The sequence below is a fragment of the Sapajus apella genome, unplaced genomic scaffold (genome assembly GCF_009761245.1).
Source record: "Sapajus apella isolate SASKATOON/1434 unplaced genomic scaffold, GSC_monkey_1.0 scaffold196, whole genome shotgun sequence".
In the NCBI taxonomy this organism is placed as follows: domain Eukaryota; kingdom Metazoa; phylum Chordata; class Mammalia; order Primates; family Cebidae; genus Sapajus; species Sapajus apella.
The window spans coordinates 553,560-578,109 of record NW_022437136.1 but is presented as its reverse complement, the minus strand read 5'-3'; the positions used below and the strand labels follow the sequence as shown (position 1 = coordinate 578,109).

The following is a 24,550-nucleotide window of genomic DNA, read 5'->3' as shown; positions in this document are numbered from 1 at the left end:
TATTCACTGTGCTGTAAAAGTGTACAGAACAATGCTCATAATGCTGGGTGCTGTGGTTCACACCTATCATCCAGCACTTTGGGAGGCTGAGGCCGGAGGATCACTTGAGATCAGGAGTTTGAGGCCAGCCTGGGCAACATAGTGAGATCCATGTCTCTTCAAAAAAATGCAAAAATTAGCTGGGCGTGGTGGTGCGCACCTGTGGTCCAAGCTACTCTGGAGATTGAGGTGGGAGGATGGTTTGAGCATGGGAGGTACAGGATGCAGTGAGCAGTGATTGTGCCATTTCACTCCAGCCAGTGCCGCAGGGTGAGACTCAAAAGAAAAAAAAGCTGGATAATAATATGTATATTTTTTAGTTTTTATGGGTACACAGTGTTTATATTTACGGTGTACGTGAGATATTTTGTTACAGGCATGCAATGCATCATAATCACATGGTAAATGGGGTGTCCATCATCTCAAGCATTTATCCTTTCTTTGTGTTACAAACACTACATTTATATTCTTTTAGTTATTTTAAAATGTACAATACATTGTTGTTCACTGTAGTCACCCTGTTGTGCTCCCAAATACTAGGTCTTACTCATTCTCTCTACTGTATTTTTGTACCTTCTAACCAGAATGCTTGGTAATATTTGTCAGTGAACATGCTATGACAGGATGTTTTAGAAGAAAATAAAGAAAAAAAAAAACCAAATTCCAGCCAGGTGTGGTGGCTCACACCTGTAATCCCAGCTCTTTGGGAGGCTGAGGTGGGTGGATCGCCTGAGGTCAGGAGTTTAATACCAGCCTGGCCAACATAGTGAAATCCTGTCTCTACTGAAAATACAAAAAATTAGCTGGGCGTGGTGTAGTCCCAGCTACTCAGGAGGCTGAGACAGGAGAATCTCTTGAACTCTGGAGTGGAGATTGGAGTGAGCCAATATTGTGCCATTGCATTCCACCCTGGGCAACAAAAGCAAAACTCCGTCTCAGAAAAAAAAGAAAATACAAAACCCACATTATTTTAAAATGCGTTAGTGAACAATTAGGGTTGCTTTGAGACTTGTGCCTGGGACACACAGCCATTTAAAAATCATGATCATCAGGCCGGGTCTGGTGGCTCACGACTGTAACACCAGCGCTTTGGGAGGCCAAGGCAGGTGGGTCACTTGAGGTTAAAGGTTGGAGACCAGCCTGGCCAACATGGGGAAACCGCATCTCTAAAAAAAATATAAAAATCAGCCCAGTGTGGTGGCATGTGCCTGTAATCCTAGCTACTTGGGACGCTGAGGCAGGAGAATTACTTGAACCCAGGAGATGGAGGTTGCAGTGAGCTGTGATTGCATCACTGGATTGCAGCCTGGGCACCAGAGCAAGGATGTGTATTAAAAAAAAAAAAAAAAAACTTGATCATCAGTGGGTTGTGGTGGCCTACGCCTGGAATACCAGCACTTTGGGAGGCCAACATGGGCAGATTATCTGAAGTCAGGTATTTGAGACTGGCCTGGCCAATGTCGTGAAACCCCATCTCTACTAAAAATAGAAAAATTAGGTGGATGTGGGGATGTACATCTGTAATCCCAGCTGCTGGGGAGGCTGAAGCATAGAATTGCTTGAACTCAGATGGCAAAGGTTGCGGTGAGCAGAGATCACGCCACTGCATTCTAATTTGGACAATAGAGGGAGACTCCATCTCAAAATAAATAAAATAAATAAAATCAAGATCATTTAACAGATACATATATTGTATTTACTATGTTCAAAGCTCTGTTGTAAACGTTTTTACAAATGCTTTTAACTCATTTAGTCCCCTGCATAATGCTTTTTTTTTTTTTTTTTAATTTGAGACGGAGTCTCTCACCCTGTCACCCAGGCTAGAGTGCAGTGGCGTGATCTTGGTTCAAGCGATTCTCCTGCCTCGGCCGCCCAAGTAGCTGGGATTACAGGCGCACAGCCCCACGACCAGCTAATTTTTTATATCTTTAGTGGAGACGGGGGTTTCACCATGTTAGCCAGGCTGGTCTCAACCTTCTGACCTAGTGATCCACCCTCCTCGGCCTCCCAGAGTGCTGGAATTTCAGGCGTGAGCCACTGCACCCGACCCATAATGCCGTTTTATAGATGAGGGAACGGAGTCACAGAGGTTAAGCAACGTTCCCAAGATCACAGTTAGTAAGGGGCAGAACTAGGACTCAAAGCCAAGCTTATGATCCGACTCTTGTGCACTAAGTTTTTCTGCCTCTGAAGAAGATAATGATGCCGAAGATTCTACTTTGGGTGGTAAGGAGTAGGAAGGCACGAGGCACTGCTAGCCTCAGTGCCTGAATCTTTGTCTTTCCTTCTGATTTGGAGAAAGTGCAAGAATGGGAAAATGCAATCGGAGTGAAGGAGAGAACGGCATATTTTCCTGAAATGCGCAGCGGGCAAACCCAAACCCGTTTCCCGGGTGTCCACGCAGCAGCCTGCAACATCTCCAAGACCCGCCAGCCCTGGTCCAGCAGCTGGCACCTCCCAAGCCCCCACCGGCCGGGAGCCTCCGCCGCGTGGCCGCGCCGCGCCCAGCCTGGGAGAAAAGTTTCCAAACGACGCTGCTCGGCGCTGATTGGTCGAGTTGGACGCGGTCCCGTGGCGCAGCAGCCAATGGGCGGCGCCGGCTGCGGGCTCCGGGGCGGGGTCGGGCGGGGTCTAGCGGGCCGGGGCGCACCACCACTCGCAGCCGCCGCCGCCTTGTCCTCGCCGCCCCTGACCGGGTAAGTGCAGAGCTGCGCGGGGCTGGGGTCGGGGTGGCTGCCGGGGTACCTTCACCACGTCTGGCAAAGCTCCTCTGCCTCACCACGGGACCCCGGGCCACCGCCTAGAAGGGACCCCCACGCTCCTCGCCTGCGCGTCGCTTCCCGGCCGCCTGGACTTCCCTGGTCCCGGGGCTCCAAAATCCCGCTTCCCTGCAGCCTCCGGTCCTAAGAAGTTAGGCACAGAGTGCGTTGCCACCCAGGTGTCCCTTGTGCCTGCCCTTCGCCCTTGCCAACTTTGTTTCTCTTTCTGCGCTGGTCTCTCTGCCACCCCGTTGCCCTCTCCTCCTTCCAGGACTTCCTTGGTTCTGCCTTGCCCATCCCCAAACCCCGCTCCCAGGCTCCATCCCCTTTCTCCTCTTCCTCCCTCCCCGTACTCCTCTCCTAGATGCCCCTCGTTTCTTTTCTCTCTTTCTCCTACTCTCTGATCCTGCCACCTACTTCTCTGAGCCCCCAGGCCTCCTCATTGCAGCGCTGCCCCCGCCCTCACACCCACTATCCCGCCCTTGCAGGCTTCTTTCCAAAAACCTACTCCCCTCCCTCCCTCCCTCCCTCCCTCTGGGAACGTGTTTGGGGCAGTCTCCTCCTCTCCGCTTTGCTCCCGTCTCAGCCGCAGGACGGTTCAGGTTTCTCCTGACAGCACTTTGGGGAGGGATTGGGTAAAGGACGAAAACGCTTATTCCGCAGCTTGAGTGATGCCTGGGCCCACCTGCCTCTCTGAGGTCCTGGGAAACCCCGCTGACACCTTGACATCGATTTTGGGGAAGCGACTTTTTTTCTCGGAGCCATCTCAGGCTCTCTGCCTCCGAAGGGCTTTGAGCTTCCCTGATTGCTTTGTCTGGGGTTAGTACCAGGTTGTGCCTCTTAATTTCTACTTTGAGCCGGAGGCCCTTTTTAACTTTAGAAAGAAAAGGCCTTTGCAGCATGAGCTGAGCAGGCTCATCATTTCTAGGGTAATTTGGCATTTTAGGACGTGGGTAGGGTGCTTTGAAGATGAATTGGATCCCAGCTACTCACGCAGCCTCTTGCTACCTGCCCACCCTAGCCTCCATCACCTCATTGGTATACAACCCATTTTTCTTTTTTTATTTTTGGGACGGTCTGGTTCTGTTGCTGAGGTTGGAGTGCAATGGCGCAAACTTGACTCACTGCAACCTCCGCCTCCTAGGTTCAAGCGATTCTCTTGCTTCAGCCTCCCCAGTAGCTGGGACTACAAGCATGCACCACCACGCCCGGCTAATTTTTTGTAGTTTTAGGAGAGACGTGGTTTCATCGTGTTAGCCAGGATGGTCTCGATTTCCTGACCTCATGATCCACTTGCCTCTGCCTCCCAAAGTGCTGAGATTACAAGCGTGAGCCCCCCCGCCCGCCCCCGGCCTGCAACTTGTTTTGAGCCTTTCCTCTTAGTGTGTCTTTTGTGTAGGATTATATGCAGATGATCTGTGCCCCTGAAGTCTCAGGGGCCTTTGATTCATGTATTTTATCCCATGTTGGATAACAGTTTATTAACTTGGCTTATTCTGTTAGGATGTTATTTCTGTTTTCAAAGTGTGTTAATTATTATTAGTATTTTATTATTATTTTTTTTGAGACAGAGTTTCACTCTCTCACCCAGGCTGGAGTGCAATGGTGTGATCTCGGCTCACTGCGACTTCCACCTCCTAGGTTCAAGCGATTCTTCTGCCTCAGCCTCCCGAGTAGCTGGGACTACAGGTGCACACCACCATGGCCCTATTATGATGATGATTATTATTTATGTAGAGGCAGAGTCTCGCTTTGTTGCCCAGGCTGGTTTCAAACTCCTGGACTCAAGTGGTCCTCCTGCTTCGGCCTTCCACAGTGCTGAGATTATTTATGGGCATGAGCCACTGCACCCAGTGCAAAGTGTGTTCTTTCTCCTTAGAATGTGGGCTGAGAAATGATACTCCTTTACTTCACAAGGTCATTTCCTAATATGAGCATGCCTATGTACAGAAAGTTTGTGCCTGCAGCTAGTGCTATGGGTGCACCTCATGCAATGAATGTAGGTGCTTTTTGTATGTCTCCCTCAGCAGTGCCCAGCACTTAGTAGGTATTCAAGAAATGTTTGAAAAGGGATGGAGGAGGCAAAACCACAGTAGGACACATTCTTTCCCCGGCCCTTGGTTCAGCAGAATAAAATTATCCTGGAAAAATAACTATTTTATATTTTGTCTAAGTTTTTCTTTGTTTGTTTTTGAGACAGGGTCTTGCTCTGTCGCCCAAGCTGGAGTGCAGTAGTGCAGTGGTGCAGTCACAGCTCACTGCAGTCTCAACCTTTCAGACTCAAGCAATCCTCTTGCCTCAGCCTCCCAAGTAGCTGAGACTAGAGGCACATGCCACCATGCCTGGCTAATTTTTCAAATTTTTTGTAGAGATGGAGGTCTCACTATGTTGCCGAGGCTGGTCTTGTACTCCTGGGCACAAGCGATCCTCCTGCCTCAGCCTCTCAAAGTGTAGGAGTGGGAGAGAGCCACAGCACCTGGCCTAAGCTTTTTTTTTTTTTTTTTACTTTCTTTTATTTATTTTTTTTTTTGAGACGGAGTTTCGCTCTTGTTACCCAGGCTGGATGGAGTGCAATGGCGCGATCTCAGCTCACCGCAACCTCCGCCTCCTGGATTCAGGCAATTCTCCTGCCTCAGCCTCCTGAGAAGCTGGGACTACAGGCACGCGCCACCATGCCCAGCTAATTTTTTGTAGTTTTAGTAGAGACGGGGTTTCACCATGTTGACCAGCATGGTCTTGATCTCTTGACCTCGTGATCCACCCGCCTCGGCCCCCCAAAGTGCTGGGATTACAGGCTTGAGCCACCGCGCCCGGCCTCTTTTATTTTTTTTAAAGATGAGGCTTCACCATGTTGGCCAGGCTGGTCTCGGACTCCTGACCTCAGGTGATCCGCCCGTCTCAGCCTCTCAAAGTGCTGAGATTACAGGCGTGAGCCACCGCGCCCAGCCCAAGCTTTTTAAAATCTCAAAAGCAATCTATGCTTACTGTATATATGTGTATGTAGTTTACCTTAAAGCAGTATGTCAAATACAAATCTGCAGGGCCTGCTTCACCCCCATTTTGATGCATCCTCCAGACCCTTTTCTATTCTGTGTGAAGAAAGAGAGAAATAACAATGGGCACCCATTTTTTACCTATCACGAGTTTTCTTCCGTATTAGTATGTACAGTTCTTAACAACTACATTGTTTTCCATTCAGTACTCGGTTGACATTGAGGTTTCCAGTTTTCCACATTCATGAATGATGATGTGCATCTTTGAACATGCGTCCTTGCTTGCCTAAGTATTTTTGTAGATTGATCATTATAAACTTGGAAAGCGCAAAGACAGAAGCCAGGCTTGCTGACTCTTGAGTGTTGTTGCCCCAGTGATGTCATTTCTGCAAAATGTAAAGCCTGTGTCCTGGCTGTCGGGGCGTGTGCTGACATTTGGCAACCTCTTTCTCTTCCCTCCTGCTCTTCTGTTTGTTTTGATTGGGAAGCGTATGGAGCGGGGTTGGAGAAGGGTGTTGAGTTAATTACTGATGGTTTCTCTATGTTTATTGCTCCTGATTAGCTGTGCTGGCTTTCTTCTCTTGGAGCAAAGCTGAAAGAAATTGCTTTGCTTTTTTTTTTCCAGAGTTTTAAAATCGGAGGCGTGAGTCTCAAGTATATTTTCAGACTTTTTTGTTAGCTTTAACCATGTAAAAACATGACAGAAAAGAAAAGAAAAGAAAAGAAAAAAGCATGTGGAAACGATTTTTTTTTTTTTTTTTTTTTTGAGATGGGATTTTGCTCTGGCTCCAGGCTGGAGTTCCGTGGGGTGATCTCTGCTCACTGCAACCTCCACCTCCCAGGCTCAAGTGATTCTCCCACCTCAGCCTCCTGAGTAGCTGGAACCACAGGCATGCATCACCACACCTGACTAATTTTTTGCATTTTTGGTAGAGAGGGGGTTTCACCATGTTGCCCAGGCTGATCTCTAACTCCTGAGCTCAAGCGATCTGCCTGCCTCACCCTCCCAAAGTGCTGGGATTATAGTTATGAGCCACCACACCTGGCGAGAAACAAGTTTTTGAAGGAGGCATAGATCTCAGTTGTGCAAAATAGATACTTTTTGTACCACTGGGTCCTAGTCTGTCATTGTTCCTTATATGCTCCAGTCAGATTTGTCCACGGAGCTGCTGGGGCATGATGGTGTGATGGCGTATTGAGAATGCAGGTTAGTGGTCACAGATGACATAAATGCATGTGGGATCCACTTTTAAAATAGCAGGTACAAAGTTGTGTATACTGAGACCAGGCATTCACACCTGCCTATTATAGTGCCTTTTATTTTTTATTTTATGTTTTTGGAGACAGAGTTTTGCTCTGTCACCAGGCTGGAGTGCAGTGGCGTGATCTTAGCTCACTGCAACCTCCGCCTCCCTGGTTCAAGTGATTCTCCTGCCTCAGCCTTCCGAGTAGCTGGGACTACAGGCACGTACCACCACATCCAGCTAATTTTTGTATTTTTGGTAGAGACAGGGTTTCACCATGTTGGCCACGGTGGTCTCGATCTCCTGACCTTGTGATCTGCCCACCTTAGCCTCCCAGAGTGCTGGGATTACAGTTGTGGGCCAATGCACCTGGCCTACAGCACCTTTTAAAAGACTGTGAGGGCTGCGCACAGTGGCTCACGCCTGTAATCCCAACACTTTGGGAGGCCAAGGTGGGCAGATCACCTGAGGTCAGGAGTTCGAGACTAGCCTGGCCAACATGACAAAACCCCATCTCTCCTAAAAATACAAAAAATTAGCTAGGCATGGTGGCGTGTGCCTGTAATCCCAGCTACTAGAGGGGCTGAGGCAAGATAATTGCTTGAACCCAGGAGGCGGAGGTTGCAGTGAGTTGAGATCATGCCATTGCACTCCAGCCTGGGCAACAAAGAGAGACTCTGTCTTAAAAGAAAAAAAAAAAAAGATCGTTTGGGCAGAATGAAACAAGTGAATCTGACCCTCAGTCAGTCAGTTTGCAACCCCTGGGAAGCCTTGTACTTGAATGCAAAGGCCCCTTGAACTTGGGTCTAGTTTGCCTCTGCCGCTCACATACACATGCAGAGATGGCCAAGGCATACAATGTTTCTGCTTCCAGGAAACAGAGTGGTTGTCCTGCTTAGCCATCTCTTACAGTTGCACAGCATAGGGAGGATAATGTTGCAAATGATTGTTGAAATGTCCAGCACACAGCAAACAAAAGGTCAGATTCAGTACTGAATGCTCGAATAAGGGAACCCTTCCAAGTCATCTTGCCTACTTTCTGCTGCAGAGAGTAGTGCAGTAGGTCTGACGTTTTCATGTTGTTTATTTATTTACTTTTTGAGACAGAGTCTCGCTCTGTTGCCTAGGCTGGAGTGCAGTGGCAGGATTTTCGCTCACTGCAACCTCTACCTCCAGGTTCAAGCAATTCTCATGCCTCAGGCACCCAAGTAGCTGAGATTACAGGCATGTTCCACCATGCCTGGCTAATTTTTGTGTTTCTAGTAGAGGCAGGGTTTCCATGTTTCCCAGGCTGGTCTCAAGCTCCTGGGCTCAAGCGAGCCACCTGCCTCAGCCTTTCAAGCAGTCTGCCCACCTCCGTCTCCCAAAGTGCTGGCATTACAGGCGTGAGCCACTGTGCCTGGCCATTCTCTGACATTTTTAAATGGCAAAGGCAAAATCTTGTATTTTTAAGATTGCTGTTTCACGATAAAGTGAAATGCAGCTGTTACTTCTTCTTCGCCTCCAGCGTCTCTCTTCCCTGAGGATTGCTTTTAAAATGGAAGGGTTTTTGGTTGAAATGCTGTTCCTGTGATTTTTGTCCCTTAGTTGGAATGAACAATTTTGCAGGCTGTGACATAAATCCAGTTCTGTGCATAGTTTCTCCTCAGTCCCTGAAATCCAAAACCACATACCTCCCATCAGCCCGCTTGTAATTTGAACCTGCCCCACAATGGACGCACCTCCTAAAACATCTCAGATTCATTTCTTTCCTGAGGATTAAGTTTTAAGCCTTACTGGCCAAGATAACAGTACTTTAAGAAGCTCTTTTCTTTTATTATGATTACTATTTTCTCTTTTTGAGATGGTGTCTCGCTCTGTTACCCACGGTAGAGTGCAGTGGCGGGATCTCAGCTCACTGCAACTTCCACATCCCAGGTTCAAGAGATTCTCTGTCTTAGCCTACTGAGTAGCTGGGATTACAGGCACCTGCCACCATGCTCAGCTAATTTATATATTTTTAGCAGGGATGGGGTTTCTCCATGTTGGTCAGGCTGGTCTTGAACTCCTGGCTTCAAGTGATCCACTTGCTTCAGCCTCCCAAAGTACTGAGATTATAGGCATGAACCACTGCATCTTGCCAGGCTTGGCTGTTCAAGGAAGAGAAAGAAGGCAGTGTGGCTGGGACATAAGTGAATGAGAGGTGGTGGGGGAGGAGATGTGTGGGAAACTAAGCAGGGGGCTGATCACACTGGATCTTGTACATCTTTTTCCAAACTACAGGGAGAGTCAGTCTGCTTATGTAGTTCCTGGTTCCTCACCTCCTCACTTTATTGTGTGCTGAAGTCCTTCCATGCTGTGGGACTGAGACTGCCCTCAATAGGATCACCAATGCCTTTTTTTTTTTGGAGACAGAGTCTCATTCTTGTTGTCCAGTTTGGAGTGCAATGGCGCTATCTTGGCTCTCTGCAACCCCTGCCTCCGGGATTCAAGCGCTTCTCCTGCCTCAGCCTCCTGAGTAGCTGGGATTACAGGTGCCTGCCACCATGCTCGGCTAATTTTTTTTTTTTTTGAAATGGAGTCTCACTCTATCACCAGGCTGGAGTGCAGTGGCACGATCTTGGCTCACTGCAGCCTCCTCCTCCTGGGTTCAAGCGATTCTCCTGCCTCAGCCTCCCAAGTAGCCGGCACTACAGGCACCTGCCACGATGCCTAGCTAATTTTTGTATTTTTAGTAGAGATGGGGTTTCACGGTGTTGGTCAGTCTGGTCTCAAACTCCTGGCCTCAGGTGATCCACCCACCTCGGCCTCCCAAAGTACAGGGATTACAGGCGTGAGCTACCGTGCCCAGCCACCAATGTCTTAATGGCCACACAATGCTCACTAATATATGCCTTGGCCCTCGGCTCCTGTTGCTATAGAATTGGTTTGATGACTACATATTAGATGAGATCTGGGTTTATTAGAGCTTATGCCTTGAGTGGGGAGTCCACGGCCTAGGTTTACGCCTGCTCTTGACCTTGTTAATGATTGCTATTAACACTCTACCCCCTTCTTATTTTTTAAGATGGGGTCTCATTCTGTTGCCCAGGCTGGAGTGTAGTGACACAATCTTGGCTCACTGCAGCCTCTGTCTCCCAGGCTCAAGTGATTTTCCTGCCTCAGCCCCCCAAGTAGTTGGGACTGCAGGCACATGCCACGGCCGCTGAGTGAGACAGGGGTTTTCAAGAGATGGGGTCTCCATCTGTTGCCCAGGCTGGTCTCAAATTCCTGAGCATAAGTGATCCTCTTGCCTTGGCCTCCCAAAGCCCTGGGAATAAAGGTGTGAGCCATGTTTCACCATGTTGGCCAGGCTGGTCTCAAACTCATAGCTCAGGGGATTCATCCACCTTGGCCTCCCAAAGTGCTGGGATTACAGGTGTGAGCCACTGTGTCCGGCCTTGGACACAGTCTTATTTGGATTCCTTATGCTCTTTTGACAAGCTCAGAGCCTCAGATAAACTCAGAAAGTAGATGATTACATCAGGCAGGCTCTATCAACAGGGATTATACAAACCATTAGCCCAACTGTTAATAGAAGTCTGCTTTCCTGTCGGGTGTGATAGATCACACATATAATCCCAGTGCTTTGGGAGGCCAAGGCAGGAGGATCGCTTGACCCCAGGAATTTGACACCAGCCTGGGCAACATAGTGAGACTCCATCTCTTAAAAAACAATTAGCTGGGCATGGTGGCATACACCTGTAGTCCCAGCTAGTCAGGAGGCTGAGGTAGGAGAATCACTGCAGCCCAGGAGTCCAAGGCTGCAATTAGCCATGATTGTGCTGCTGCATTTCAGCCTGGATGACAGATTAAGAGCCTGCCTATTAGGAAAGAAAAAAAAAATGTGCTTCCCTCACCTCTGCTGTGGACAGCCCAAAGTCCTGAGAGCCAGTGCCCTTACCATTCACCTCCTCTAGCTGTTGGCTAATTTGTTTCATCCTCTTTTAGGGAGTTCTCCAGAATTCCATCTCCTTCCTCATCTTCCCCTCCCAGTTACTCCTGCACTCAGTTCTTTGTCTTTCCTCCTCCACAGGTTAGAAACTCATCTTGCTCATACCGCCTGTGACTGACTTTTCACTCAGCCCGGTGGATATTTTCCAGCCCTTATCTTCCCTGCTTCTCTGTTGCACCCTTGTGACACTGGAATGTTTCCCTTGAAACTGTCCCCTCCCAGGACAGCACACTCTTCCTGATTGTCATCTCTGTCACTCCTCATCTCTCTCACTCTGTTTCTTCTCTGCCTCCTTCAGCTATCATTTCTTTCCCTGCCTGCCTTTCCAATATTGGCACTCTCTGGTGTTCCATACACAGTCCTTAGGATCTCTCATTGTCACAAGGAAAGAGAAAAACCAGCCATAGAGACATGAGTCTCAAATGGATATTGTTGACCCGATTTCAACCCTGAGTTTTAGCTCCAATGCTATATCTCGGTGTGTCATGAACATGTCAAGCTGTGAACATCTGAGACTGGGTTCGTTCTCTCTCCCTAACCCACCCACCTACCCAAGAGTTTTCCTTTTGAGAATCTTTTTTTTTTTTTTTTTTTTTTTGAGATGGGATCTTGCTCTGTTGCCCAGGCTGGAGTACAGTGGCATGGTCATGGGTCACTGCAGCCTTGACCTCCCTGGGCTCAGGTGATGCTCCCCCCTCATCCTCTTGGGTAGTTGGAACTATAGACACACCACCATGGCCACCTAGTTTTTGTATTGTTTTTGTAGAGATAGGATCTCACCAGGTTGTTCAGGCTGGTCTGGAACTCCTGGGCTCAAGCATTCCACCTGCTTTGGCCTCCCAGTGTGCTGGGATTACAGATGTGAGGCACCACACTTTCTGGAATTCATTATCTCTGGTGATGCAGATGGTGGTGGCACCCAGCTGCCTAAGCTAGAGCCGCAGAAGATGTTCTCACCTCCTTTTTCTCTCTCCCCTACTCCAAAAAGTCATAATTCATCAAGTTCTGGTAAGTTTACCGGCTAGATAATTTTGGAGTCAATTTTTGCGCCCTCCATCTTCATTCCTACTTTGTTTTTTTTGTTTGTTTGTCAGATGGAGTCTAGCTCCGTCGCCAGGCTGGAGTGCAATGGCAAGACCTCAGCTCACCGCAACCTCTGCTTCCCAGGTTCAAGCGATTCTCCTGCCTCAGCCTCCCGAATAGCTGGGATTACAGGCATGCGCCACCATGCCTGGCTAATTTTTTTGTATTTTTAGTAGAGGCTGGATTTCTCCATGTTGGTCAGGCTGGTCTCGAACTCCTGACCTGAGGTGATCTGCCCACCTTGGCCTCCCAAATTGCTGGGATTACAGGCCTGAGCCACTGCGCCCAGCCCTTACTTTCTTTTTTTAAGACGAGGTCTCACTCTATTGGTGGCTGGGCGCGGTGGCTCACGCCTTTACTCCAAGTACTTTGGGAGTCTGAGGTGGGTGGATGACGAGGTTAGGAGATAGAAATCATCCTGGCCAACACGGTGAAACCCTGTCTCTATTAAAAATACAAAAAAATTAGCTAGGCGTGGTGGTGCATGCCTGTAAACCCAGCTACTCAGGAGGCTGAGGCAAGAGAACCACTTGAAACCGGGAGGCAGAATTTGCAGTGAGCTGAGATCACACCACTGCGCTCCAGCCTGGTGACAGAGCTAGACTCCATCTCAAAAAAAAAAAAAAAAAAAAAAAGACAAAGTCTCTGTTTCCCAGGCTGGAGTGCAGTTCCATGCTCATAGCTTACTGCAGCCTCAAAGTCCTGGACTCACATGATCCTCCTTTCTCAGCCTCCCAAGTGGCTAGGACTACAGCTGTGTTGCACCACACCAGGCTAATTTTTAAAAGTTTTTTTTTGTCAAGGTAGAGTCTTGCTGTGTTGCCCCAGCTGGTCTTGAACTCCTGGCCCCAAGTGTCATCTTGCCTTGTTCTCCCAACATGCTGGGATTATAGTTGTGAGCCACTATACCCAGCCTATTCTCACTTTCTAATGCGGGCCACCTTCGTTTCTTTTTTCCTTTTAAAACAGGATCTCACGTCATCACGCACGCTGGAGTGTAGTGGCACGATCTTGGCTCACTGCAACCTCTGTGACGTGTGCTCAGATGATCCTCCCACCTCAATCTCCTGTGTAGCTGAGAACACAGGCATGTGCCATTAACACCTGACTGGTTTTTTTCTATGTCTAGTAGAGGTGGGGTTTCACCATGTTGCCTAGGCTGCTGTTGAACTCCTGGGCTCAAGCAATCTGCCCACCTTGGCCTGCCAAAGTGCTCGGATTACAGGTGTGACAACCACGCCTGGCCTCCGCCCTCCTTTCTTTTTTGCATTGCTGCAAGTCTCTCCATCTTTGGACTTGTCCTTCCTCTGCCTGTCCATGGCCACCAGGACCAGCTATTTAAGCAGGAGAGCCCATCATATGACATTCAGATCACATCACTCTCTTCCTTAACAACCTCCAATGGTTTCCCATTGCCACTAAGTCACAGATGGCAAAAGCCATCTATTTCAGTCTGTCCAGGTTCCCCTCTGCTCCTTCACCCTTCAACCCAGGCCTACCAGACTCTCTCTACCTCCCCTATAAGTGCCTGGCTGTTTCTCCTCATTCCCCTCTGTGTAGTGTTCTCTTTTTTCCCTACTCACTTACCACTGCCTTCCAGTTCTTTCATATTCTTTCACATGCTCCTCATGCGTCACCTATTCCAGGAAGTCTTCCTTGACTGAGTTTGAGTTTGGAACTTCTTAAATATCCTGGGCACTGATAGAAATGTTTATTATCTTGATTGTGATGATGGTTTCTCAGGTGCATACATATGTCAAAACATACCAATGTGTATACTCAAACATATGCAATTTATTGCATGTCAAAATCGTGTGCACATTTCTGTGGCTGCAGTAGACACATAGTTTTATAATTTACATGGGGCCAGGTGCAGTGGTTCACGCCTATAATCCCAGCACTTTGGGAGGCTGAAGCGGCTGGTTCACTTGAGGTCAGGAGTTCGAGACCAGCCTGGCCAACATGGTGAAACCCTGTCATTACTAAAAATAAATTAGCCAGGCGTGGTGGTGTATGCCTGTAATCCCAGCTTTTCTGGAGGCTGAGGCACAAGAATCATTTGAACCCAGTAGGCAGAGGTTGCAGTGAGCTGAGATCATGCTACTGCACTCCAGCCTGGGTGATAGAGCAAGATTCTGTCTCAAATAGTTAATTATAATAATAATTATTATTATTTATGTGCAGTTTACATTCCCCCCCTTCTTTCTCCACCAGGCTGAGTCCCCTTTAGGGAAGGCAGGCATCTTGGAGACATTTAACATGGCTCCCTTGATCCTATAGTAGGTGCTCAATAAATATTTGTATATGGATGTACATGAGCCTTGATGTTAACCCAGGGAATGTAATAGTTGAGTGGGTTGTCTTTTGTTTGGGTTCACTTCAGATTTTTGGTGTATTTAATAATTTAACGCAGCATGAAGTTTATTTTTTTGTTGTTGTTAAACATCAACTACTTAACCAGATGTGAGTAATCATTTTCAAACCTTCTATCCTAGACACCATGCCACAAGAAGACTGATCTCTTCCACTGTTTTCACCATGGAGGACTCCGGAAAGACTTTCAGCTCTGAGGAAGAAGCAGCTAACTATTGGAAAGATCTGGCAATGACCTACAAACAGAGGTCAGTCCGACTTGACCTGCTTTTCCTTTTTTTTTTTTTTTTTTTTTTTTTTTGAGATGAAGTTTTACCCTTATTTCCAGGCTGCACTGCAATGGCATGATCTCACCTACCGCAATCTCTGCCTCCTGGGTTCAAGTGATTCTCCTGCCTCAGCCTCCCAAGTAGCTGGGATTACAGTGTGCTGTGGAAGGCTTAACTTATACTATCTCAAAACTGCCTGTGAAGAAACTATTAACACCCCTATTTTATAGATGAAGAAACTGAGACTCAGTGAAGGCAGATAACTTGCCCACAGTCACACAGCCTATAGGTAGTAGAGCTATAATTTGAACTCCAGACCTATGGTCCTGATTATCTTACTATGCCACTTTTCATTATTATTTTCTTTTTTTTTTTTTTTTTTTTTGAGACGGAGTTTCACTCTTGTTACCCAGGCTGGAGTGCAATGGTGCGATCTTGGCTCACCGCAACCTCTGCCTCCTGGGTTCAGGCAATTCTCCTGCCTCAGCCTCCTGAGTAGCTGGGATTACAGGCACGTGCCACCATGCCCAGCTAATTTTTTGTAGTTTTAGTAGAGACGGGGTTTCACCATGTTGACCAGGATGGTCTCGATCTCTTGACCTTGTGATCCACCCCCTCGGCCTCCCAAAGTGCTGGGATTACAGGCTTGAGCCACCGCGCCCGGCCCATTATTATTTTCTTTTTCTTTTCTTTTTTGTTTTTCTTTGGAGACAGAGTCTCGCTCTGTTGCCCAGGCTGGAGTGCAGTGGTGCCATCTTGGCTTACTGTATTCTCTGCTTCCTGGGTTCAAGTGATTCTCGTGCCTCAGCCTCCCAAGTAGCTGGGATTACAGGTGTACGCCACCATGTCTGGCCAGTTGTTTGTGATTTTAGTAAAGACAGGGTTTTGCCATGTTGGCCAGGCCGGTCTTGAACTCCTGGCCTCAAGTGATCTGCCCGCCTCACCCTCCCAAAATGCTGGGATTACAGGCATGAGCCACCATGCCTGGTCTTCCCTGTTATTTTCTAGAAGAGTTTATCAGTTCCTAGATGCCCTATCTGGTCAGTTCTTTGTGTGGAGGGAAAGAGCTTTTCCCTATGCCTATGAAAATATCTTGTTGCAGATTTTGAAATTCGAAACCTGTGTTTTGGTGGGTGCTCATATCTGGGAGTTACGTGTGTGTTTTTGGTTTGTCACTTTGTTTTTATTTCTAATGGGTCTTTACAGTCTGTACATGGAGGCCTTATTCCAGTCCCCTTAGTTTCTTTTATTTATTGAAAAATTATTTGAGGGCCTGGCGCAGTGGCTCACATCTGTAATCCCAGCACTTTGGGTAGGCAGATGGCTTGAGCTCAGTAGTTTGAGACCAGCTGTGGCAACATGGCAAAACCCTGTCTCTACGAAAAATACAGAAATTAGCAGGCATGGTGGCATGTTCCTGGAGTCCTACCTACTTGGGAGGCTGAGATGGGAGAATTACTTGAGCCTGGGAGGTCGGGGACGCAGTGACCTGTGATTGCATCTTTGTTACCCAGGCTGAAGTGCAGTGCCTGTTCACAAGTGTGACCCTATCTCACCGCAACTCCTGGACCCAAGTGATCCTCCTGCCTCAGCCTCCCAGGTAGCTGGGATTACAGGCGTGTGCCACCATGCCTGGCTGATTTTTATGCACATGTCTGTGAAGGCAAGGTCTTAATTATATTGCCCTGGCTGGTCTCGAACTCCTGGCCTCAAGTAATCCTTAATGAGCCACTGCACCAGGCCCCTCCTACATTCTTTATTCTAGTTTGACTTAAAGGTAATTCAGGCTTGGTATTTTAAAAACATTCCTTGAATTTGGCCAGGCGCGGTCATTAACACCTGTAATCCCAGCACTTAGGGAGGCGGAGGTGGGCAGATCATCTGTAGTCAGGAGTTTGAGACCAGCTTGGCCAATATGGTGAAACCATCTTCTTACTAAAAATACAAAAATTAGCTGGGCAAGGTGGTGGGCACCTGTAGTCCCAGCTACTCCAGAGGCTGAGGTAGGAGAATCACTTGAACCCGGGAAGCAGAAGTTGCTGTGAGACAAGAGTGTACCCCTTGAGCCTGGGTGACAGAGCGATACTCTTTTCTCTAAAAAAATTATTGCGTGACGCTTGGAAATTCTGCTGTAGGGCAGAAAATACACAAGAGGAGCTCCGAGAATTCCAGGAGGGAAGCCGAGAATATGAAGCTGAATTGGAGACGCAGCTGCAACAAATTGAAACCAGGAACAGAGACCTCCTGTCAGAAAATAACCGCCTTCGAATGGAGCTGGAAAGCATCAAGGTGAGGGTCTGAGAGGAAGTGTGCTCAGGTGTAGACAGGCTTCCAACATGGGAATGGTATGCTTGGCTGGAAGAAGGAACCCTGTAATGAGGGGCTCCAGGCTCCAGGCCCATGCCCAAGGGCCTGTAGGGGTGGACATGGTGGACATGAATTCTTTGTGCCTCTAATGGGTGGAGCTTTTTTTTCTTTTTTGAGTCGGAGTTTCACTGTTGCTACCCAGGCTAGAGTGCAACGGTGCAATCTTGGCTCACTGCAACCTTCACCTCCCAGGTTCAAGCTATTGTCCTGCCTCAGCCTCCTGAGTAGCTGGGATTACAGGCACCTGCCACCATGCCCAGCTAATTGTATTTTTAGTAGAGATGGGGTTTTATCATGTTAGCTAGGCTGGTTTGGAACTCCTGACCTCAGGTGATCCATGATGGGTGGAGGTTTGAAAAGCAAGTTACACACATGTTCCCATGGACTTTCTTGGTTATCTACACCGATTTTATAGGGCATATGGCAAGGAGACCTTTTTTTTAAAAAAAATTTTTTTTTTGAAACAGGGTCTTGCTCTCTTGCCCAGCCTGGAGTATAGTGGCTGGATTATACTCACTGCATCCTTGACTTCCCAGGCTCAAGCACTCCTCCCACCTGAATCTCCAGAGTAGCTGGGACTATAGGCATGCGCCACCATGCCTGGTTAATTTTTTTTTTTTTTTTTTTTCAGACAGAGTTTCGTTCTTGTTACCCAGGCTGGAGTGCAATGGCGCGATCTCGGCTCACCGCAACCTCCACCTCCTGGGTTCAGGCAATTCTCCTGCCTCAGCCTCCTGAGTAGCTGGGATTACAGGCACGCGCCACCATGCCCAGCTAATTTTTTGTATTTTTAGTAGAGACGGGGTTTCACTGTGTTGACCAGGATGGTCTCGATCTCTTGACCTCGTGATCCACCCGCCTCGGCCTCCCAAAGTGCTGGGATTACAGGCTTGAGCCACCGCGCCCGGCCATGCCTGGTTAATTTTTGTATTTTTTATAGAGATAGGGTTTTGCTCTTTTGCCCAGGTTGGTCTTGAACTCCTGGACTCAAGCAGTTCTTCTGCCTTGGCACCCCAAAATGCTGGTATTACAGGTATGAGCCACTACCTGGCCAGGGAGACTAGAGTGGAGGTCTTGCTAGACTAATAAGGTCCAGTATTGTAGTCCTTAGCTACATGTGGCTGTTGAAATTTTTTTTTGAGATGAGTCTTGTCTCTGTCACCCAGGCTGGAGTGCAGTGGCTCCATCTTGGCTCACTGCAACCTCCGCCTCCCGGGTTCAAGCAATTCTCTTGTCTCAGCCTCCTGAGTTGCTGGGATTACAGGCATGTGCCACCATGCCCTGCCAATTTTTTTATTTTTAGTACAGACAGAGTTTCACCATCTTGGCCAGGACGGTCTCAAACTCCTGACCTCAGGTAATCCATCTGCCTTGGCCTCCCAAAGTGCTGGGATTACAGGTGTGAGCCACTACGCCCGGCTGTGGCTGGTGAAATTTAATGAATTAAAATAAGTCACAGTAGTCACAATTTAGGTGCTTAGGAGCCACATGTGGTCAGTGAGTTTCCTTAGTGGACAGAGGGATGTAGAACATTTCCTTCATTACCAAAAGGTCTGTTGGACTGGGCCAGTTCAGAGCAGGGTTCTTGACCTGGGTGCTGTTAACATTTGAGCCTGGGCTATCCTCTGTTGGGAAGGACTGAGATTTGCTTTGTGGGATTTTTTTTTTTTTTTTTTGAGATGGAGTTTTGCTCTGTTGCCCAGGCTGGAGTGCAATGGCATGATTTCAGCTCACTGAAACCTCTGCCTCCCAGGTTCCAGCAATTCACCTGCCTCAGCCTCTTGAGTAGCTGGGATTATAGGCACCCTCTACCATGCCTGGCTTTTTGTGTTTTTAGCAGAGACAAGGTTTCACCATGTTGGTCTCAATCTGACCTCAAGTGATCCGCCTGCCTCAGCCCCCCAAAGTCCTGGGATTACAGGGGTGAGCCACCACGCCCGGCCACATTGTGGAATGTTTAGCAGCATCCCTGGCCTCTACCCTCTAGATGCCATTAGCATCCCCCTCCACTTCCAAGGTGGTGACAACCAAAAGCATCTCTAGACATAGCCACGTATCTGGAAACCCACTGGTCTGACAGGTAAAGACCGTGCCTTCCGTACATTCTGTAGGGCTCAGCAAGGGATCAGTAAGTCAACACCGTGCCCCAGAAACTGGCTCTCAGCCCTGCTGGCAGCCAGCATCACTGGCCCAGCTTCATAAATACCCGACAGGCCTGAACCCTCTCTCCCCATCCTCATCTCCCCACCTCGAGCTGAGATTCCATTTCTCAGTAAGTCTGGGTGGGGTCTTGGTACGTGTGTGTGTGTTCTCATTAAGCTCCCCATGTAAATTTTTCTTTTTTAAGACAGTCTTGCCCTGTCACCCAGGCTGGAGTACAGTGGCATGATCTTGTCTTACTGCAACCTCTGCCTCCCAGGTTCAAGCGATTCTCCTGCCTCAGCCTCCAGAGTAGCTGGGATTACAGGTGCACACTGCTACGCCCAACTTATTTTTGTATTTTTGGTAGAGATGGGATTTCACTATGTTGGTCAGGCTGGTCTCAAACTCATGACCTTATGATCCACCTGCCTTAGCCTCCCCACGTGCTGGGATTACAGGTGTGAGCCACAGTGCTTAGCCACTCCCTATGTAAATTTTGATGAGCTGCTTTGTGGAAGAGTCAAAACCGTGTGTGCCCGGGACTAGGTGTGGTAGACCATGAAAGGGGAAGTGCTGGTTGCCTTCTTTGGGAGGACAAACCTAATGCCATGAAACATTTGGGGTTGTGGAGTTCAGTCACAGAGCTCTGATGTGGGAGCCTTTCAAGAGAGAAAGGACAGCCGGGTTCAATGATACATGCCTGTACTCCCAGCACTTTGGGAGGCTGAGGCGGGCAGATCACGAGGTCAGGAGTTTGAGACCAGCCTGATCAACATGGTGAAACCCTGTCTCTACTAAAGATACAAAAATTAGCTGGGTGTGGTGGCCGGTGCCTGCAATCCTAGCTACTCAGGAGGCTGAGGCAGGAGAATCACCTGGACCTGAGGCAGAAGTTGCAATGAGCCAAGATCGTGCCACTGCACTCCAGCCTGGATGACAGAGCAAGATGTCATCTCAGGAAAAAAAAAAAAAAAAAAAAAAGAGGACTGTGTGGGTTGGGGGAGGCTTTGTGGAGGGCATTTGCAGGTGTGGTCACTGACAGCCTGGTGCCTGGGGGATGGGGCCAAGGGAGAGTTGATCGGACCCATCACAGGCATGGACTAGAATGGGTGTTGGGTGGACCTTGGCAAGCCTGGCTTTGCTAATGCATAGGAAAGGGTGTGGGACCCACCAGTGGATTGGAGGTTGGGGCAGCACAGAGGAAAGGTCCCAAACACATGGAAGGTGAGCAGTGGAGCTGAAGCTTTCTGTTGCAAAGCAGAGCCCAGCTGGCCATCTGCTGATCCATTTGCCCCACTGGTGGTGTTTGATCAGCCTTCAGTGGCTTTTGTTCCACATTTCCCCGTGAATGTTTTCCAGCATACAAGGCTGAGAGAATTTCCAGTGAATACCTGTGAACCCACCACTATCTAGGCGCTACCAATAATATTTACCCTATTTGCCTTTTATTATATATATTCTCAGCCATCAAAATTGGTAAGGCTTCCTGTAAAAAGATGGATTTCTGGCCAGGCACGGTGGTTCACACCTGTAATCCCAGCCCTTTGAGAGACTGAGGAGGGAGACTCGCCTGAGACCAGGAGTTCAAGGCCAGCCTGGGCAACATAGTGAGACTTTGTCTCTGCAAAAAAATCAAAATAAAAAAATTAGCCCAGCAAGGTGGTGCACACCTGTAGTTTCAGCGACTCAACAGACTGAGGCAAGAGGATCGCTTGAGCCTAGGAGGTTGAGGTTGCAGTTACCTACGATTGTACCATTGCACTCCAGCCTGGGTGACAGAGCAAAAGTTAAAATAAAAAATAAAAAACCTGACTAGTGGTTGCTTAGAACAAACATTCTCGAGTTTGCCCCAGTCCCTGTATCCCTGACACTGAGGCCTTCGTGTCTTTGCTGCCTCTCCCTGAAGCTGGCCCGCTTCACCCACTGTTAACAGCTGAACGCCTGCTACAGGCAATGGGGCATGATTATCTTTCTTTTTGTTGTTGTTGGAGACAGTCTCCCTCTGCCACCCAGGCTGGGGTGCAGTGGGGCAATCTCAGCTCACTGCAACCTGTGCCTTCCAGTCTGAAGTGATCCTCCCACCTCAGCCTTCCAGTAGCTGGGGTTACAGGCCCCCGGCACCATGCCTGGCTAATTTTTGTTATTTTTTGTAGACACAGGGTTTTACCATGTTGCCCAGGCTTGTTTGAACTCCAGAGTGCAAGTGATCTGCCCGCCTTGGCTTCTCAAAGTGCTGGGATTACAGGTGTGAGCCACTGTGCCTGCTGATTGTAGTTCCTAAATTGAAGGGGCCTCAGGGTTGAAAAGCTGGGTAGAAGGAAGATGGGCGGTATGAACTGCAGTTTCTGGTGGATAACAGGCCCTCCATGGATCCCGCGTAAAATATCAAGCAGTCACTAAATAATTTTCTGCTTCAGGACTGAGCCTTTTTTTTTGTTTTGAGATGGAGTCTTGTTCTGTCACCCAGGCTGGAGTGCAGTGGTGCGAGCTCGGCTCACTGCAACCTCTGCCTCCCTGGTTCAAGTGATTCTCCTGTCTCGGCTTCCTGAGTAGCTGGGATTACAGGCGTGCACTAGGACGCCCGGCTAATTTTTTTTTTGTATTTTTAGTCGAGATGAGGTTTCACCATATAGGTTAGGCTGGTCTCAAACTCCTGACTTTGTGATCCGCCTGCCTCGGACGCCCAAAGTGCTGGGATTACAGGCATGAGCTATGGCGCCTGGCCAAGAATGAGCCCTTGAACCTGGAGGAGACCTCTTCATTTACAACCATGTCAGATGCATGAGACTCAGAGCACACAGCACGGGGAAGAAACGTTGGAATAACGAGGACCCTGCCACCAGCAAATATTTGTCAGTCACCTAAGAGAAATGTATTCAGCTGGGCCAGACTTCTTAACAACTGGCTTATTCATCACGGGTTGAATGAAAAAGCCTTTAAGGGACCAAACAGAGCATCTATTGATGCCCCCATCAGCTGACAGCTTATTCGAATTAGCCCCAAATGGCAGCACAACATTTCAGCGACAGGTTTTCGTGTCCGCAGGTTCCAAGGAGATCTCCGAATTGCTAATGCATAGGCTGCAGAGAGCACTGGCTGCATCCTCCCGGAGCCTGAGTTTGAATTTAGGCTAAAGACTTAAGATCCTGTTTTATTTGGAGATGTTCCCAAGTAGAGGGTGTGAGGCGATGAGAGCCACGCCTGGGAACTGGGAACGGGCCTGATCTGTCTCTACTTGCTGGGTGCAGAAACGTCTCCGCTTACAGCCAGGAAACGGGAGGGCGGGGTGCGGAAGTGGACCGCCCTCCCGGTCCCTCCGCGCTGTAAATCACCTTCTTGTTCTTTCTTTGGAGTCTTCCTGCACTGTGGCCCTCGCCACGCCTCTCTGGCCTCCGCACCATTACATCACCCTTCTGGGTGCATCTGGACTTTCCAGCAACAGCTTTGTTTACTTGATTGAAGGTGGAGGAGTTGGCCTTTTTAAAAAAAAAAAAAAAACTTTCGAATTAGCCCCTGTGTGTTTCTTGTGGTAAGTGTTTTCTCTCATGTTTGTAGAATCTAGGCTGCGTGTTTTGCAAGTCATTCCCCTGCCTCAACCTCCCAGGTTGCTGAGACTATAGGCACATGCCACCATACCCAGCTGTTTTTTATATTTTTGGTAGAGATGGATTTTCGCCATGCTGGCCAGGCTGGTCTCAAACTCCTGACCTCAAATGGTCCGCCCTCCTTGGCCTTCCAAGTAGCTGGGACTACAGCTGTGCACCACAGCTTCAAGCTAATTTTTGTATTTTGGTTTCACCACATTGTCCAGGCTGGTGATTTTTTTAAGCGTCACGGTCTCACCCTGGCGTGGGCTGGAGTGCAGGGGCATGATCTTGGCTCACTGCAACCTCTGCCTCCACGGTTCAAGTGATTCTCCTGCCGCTTCCCAAGTAGCTGGGATTTCAGGCACCCGCCACCACGCCATGCTAATTTTTTGTATATTTAGTAGAGATGGGGTTTCACCTGGTTGCCAGGCTGGTGATATTTTTTTTTTCTTTTTTTTTTTTTTTTTTTTTAAAGCATCAGGGTCTCACTCTCTGGCCTGGGCTGGAGTGCAGTGGCATGATCATACCTCACTGCAGCCTCAATCTCCTTGCCTCAAGCAGTCTTCTGTCACCCTCCCAAGTAGCTGGGACTACAGGTGCGTGCCGCCATGCCTGGCTGTTTTTTAAATTTTCTGTAGAGACAGTCTTGGTGTGTTGTCTAGGCTGGTCTGCCTCTGCCACCTGAAAAGTGCTGGCATTGCAGGCATGAGGCATTGCACTTAACTCTGGGTGTTTGGTGAAGGAAGGTAATTTGGAAGCGGAGCAGGAGCAAAATTGAGAGAGCACGGGAGTGGCCAGGTGATCTGGAGTGAAATGGTTTAGGGGCTTTTAGCATAATTGCTTAAGGACACCTGCTCAGGAGGCTGGGGTTTGATCCTGGGTCAGCACATAGGTAGTGTACTTAGCCCGGAGGCCAGCACAGAATAAGCATGTAATGGATATTACTGCGGCAACTGGCAACAAGGAATCTTTGAGAAGTCAGCTGGACTGTTTCTTTGGTAATTAACAAGGTCACTCCTTTTCCTTTCTGTCTCCCTCCCTCCCTTTCTCTTCTCTCCCTCTTCTCTCTTTCCACCTCCCTTTCCCCTCCCTCTCTTCTTTTCTTATGTCTTTGTGTTATTTTTTGTATTTTGTTTTTTATTTTTATTTTTTGAGAAGGAGTCTTGTTGTTGCCCAGGCTGGAGTGCAGTTATGCAGTTTCTGCTTGCTGCACCCTCCACCTCCTGGGCTCAAGCGAGTCTTCTGCCTCAACCTCCTGAGCAGCTGGGATTGTAGGCATGCGCTACAATGCCTGGCTAATTTTTTTTTTGTTGTATTTTTAGAAATGGCCTTTCAGCATGTTGTCCAGGCTGGTCTTGAAATCCTGACCTCAGATGGTCTGCCCGCCTCAGCCTCCCAGAGTGCTGGGATTATAGGTGTGAGCTACTGTGCCGGGCCTGTCTTTCTGTTTTTAAATAACCCAGAGATCGGAATTTTCCTTCTCTCTCCATGCTACAACAGGGAGTCCTGGATCAACAATTCAGAATGGTTGACTGTTGTAAAACCAAGTACATGCTGCCCTCCCATTGTTGGAGCACAAACAATGGAAGTCATTGTGATTCTTTTTTTTTTTTTTTTTTTTTTTTTTTTTTTTTTTTTTGGTTAGTGGGGGGGTTCCCTTTTTTTCCCGGGTTGAGGGGCGGTGCTGACTTTTAATCTTCTTCTCGGTCATAAAAGACATA

The 24,550-nt window shown here is 48.4% G+C and overlaps 1 protein-coding gene across 5 annotated transcripts in view; it reads left to right on the top strand.

Annotated features, from left to right (window-relative positions):
• Window positions 1–24,550, top strand: part of NDE1 (nudE neurodevelopment protein 1) — a 64,352-nt gene that overhangs the window by 6,753 nt on the left and 33,049 nt on the right. For 2 of the 5 annotated variants that reach the window (XM_032269631.1, XM_032269633.1), the window contains exons 1-3: window positions 2,572–2,735; window positions 14,587–14,712; window positions 16,869–17,022. In XM_032269631.1, coding sequence (XP_032125522.1) covers window positions 2,626–2,735; window positions 14,587–14,712; window positions 16,869–17,022 — 390 coding nt within the window. In that variant the 5' untranslated portion in view covers window positions 2,572–2,625. Of the gene's footprint in view, window positions 1–2,570; window positions 2,736–14,586; window positions 14,713–16,868; window positions 17,023–24,550 lie in introns of those variants that run through there. The other 3 variants (XM_032269634.1, XM_032269636.1, XM_032269632.1) reach the window with 2 other exon arrangements.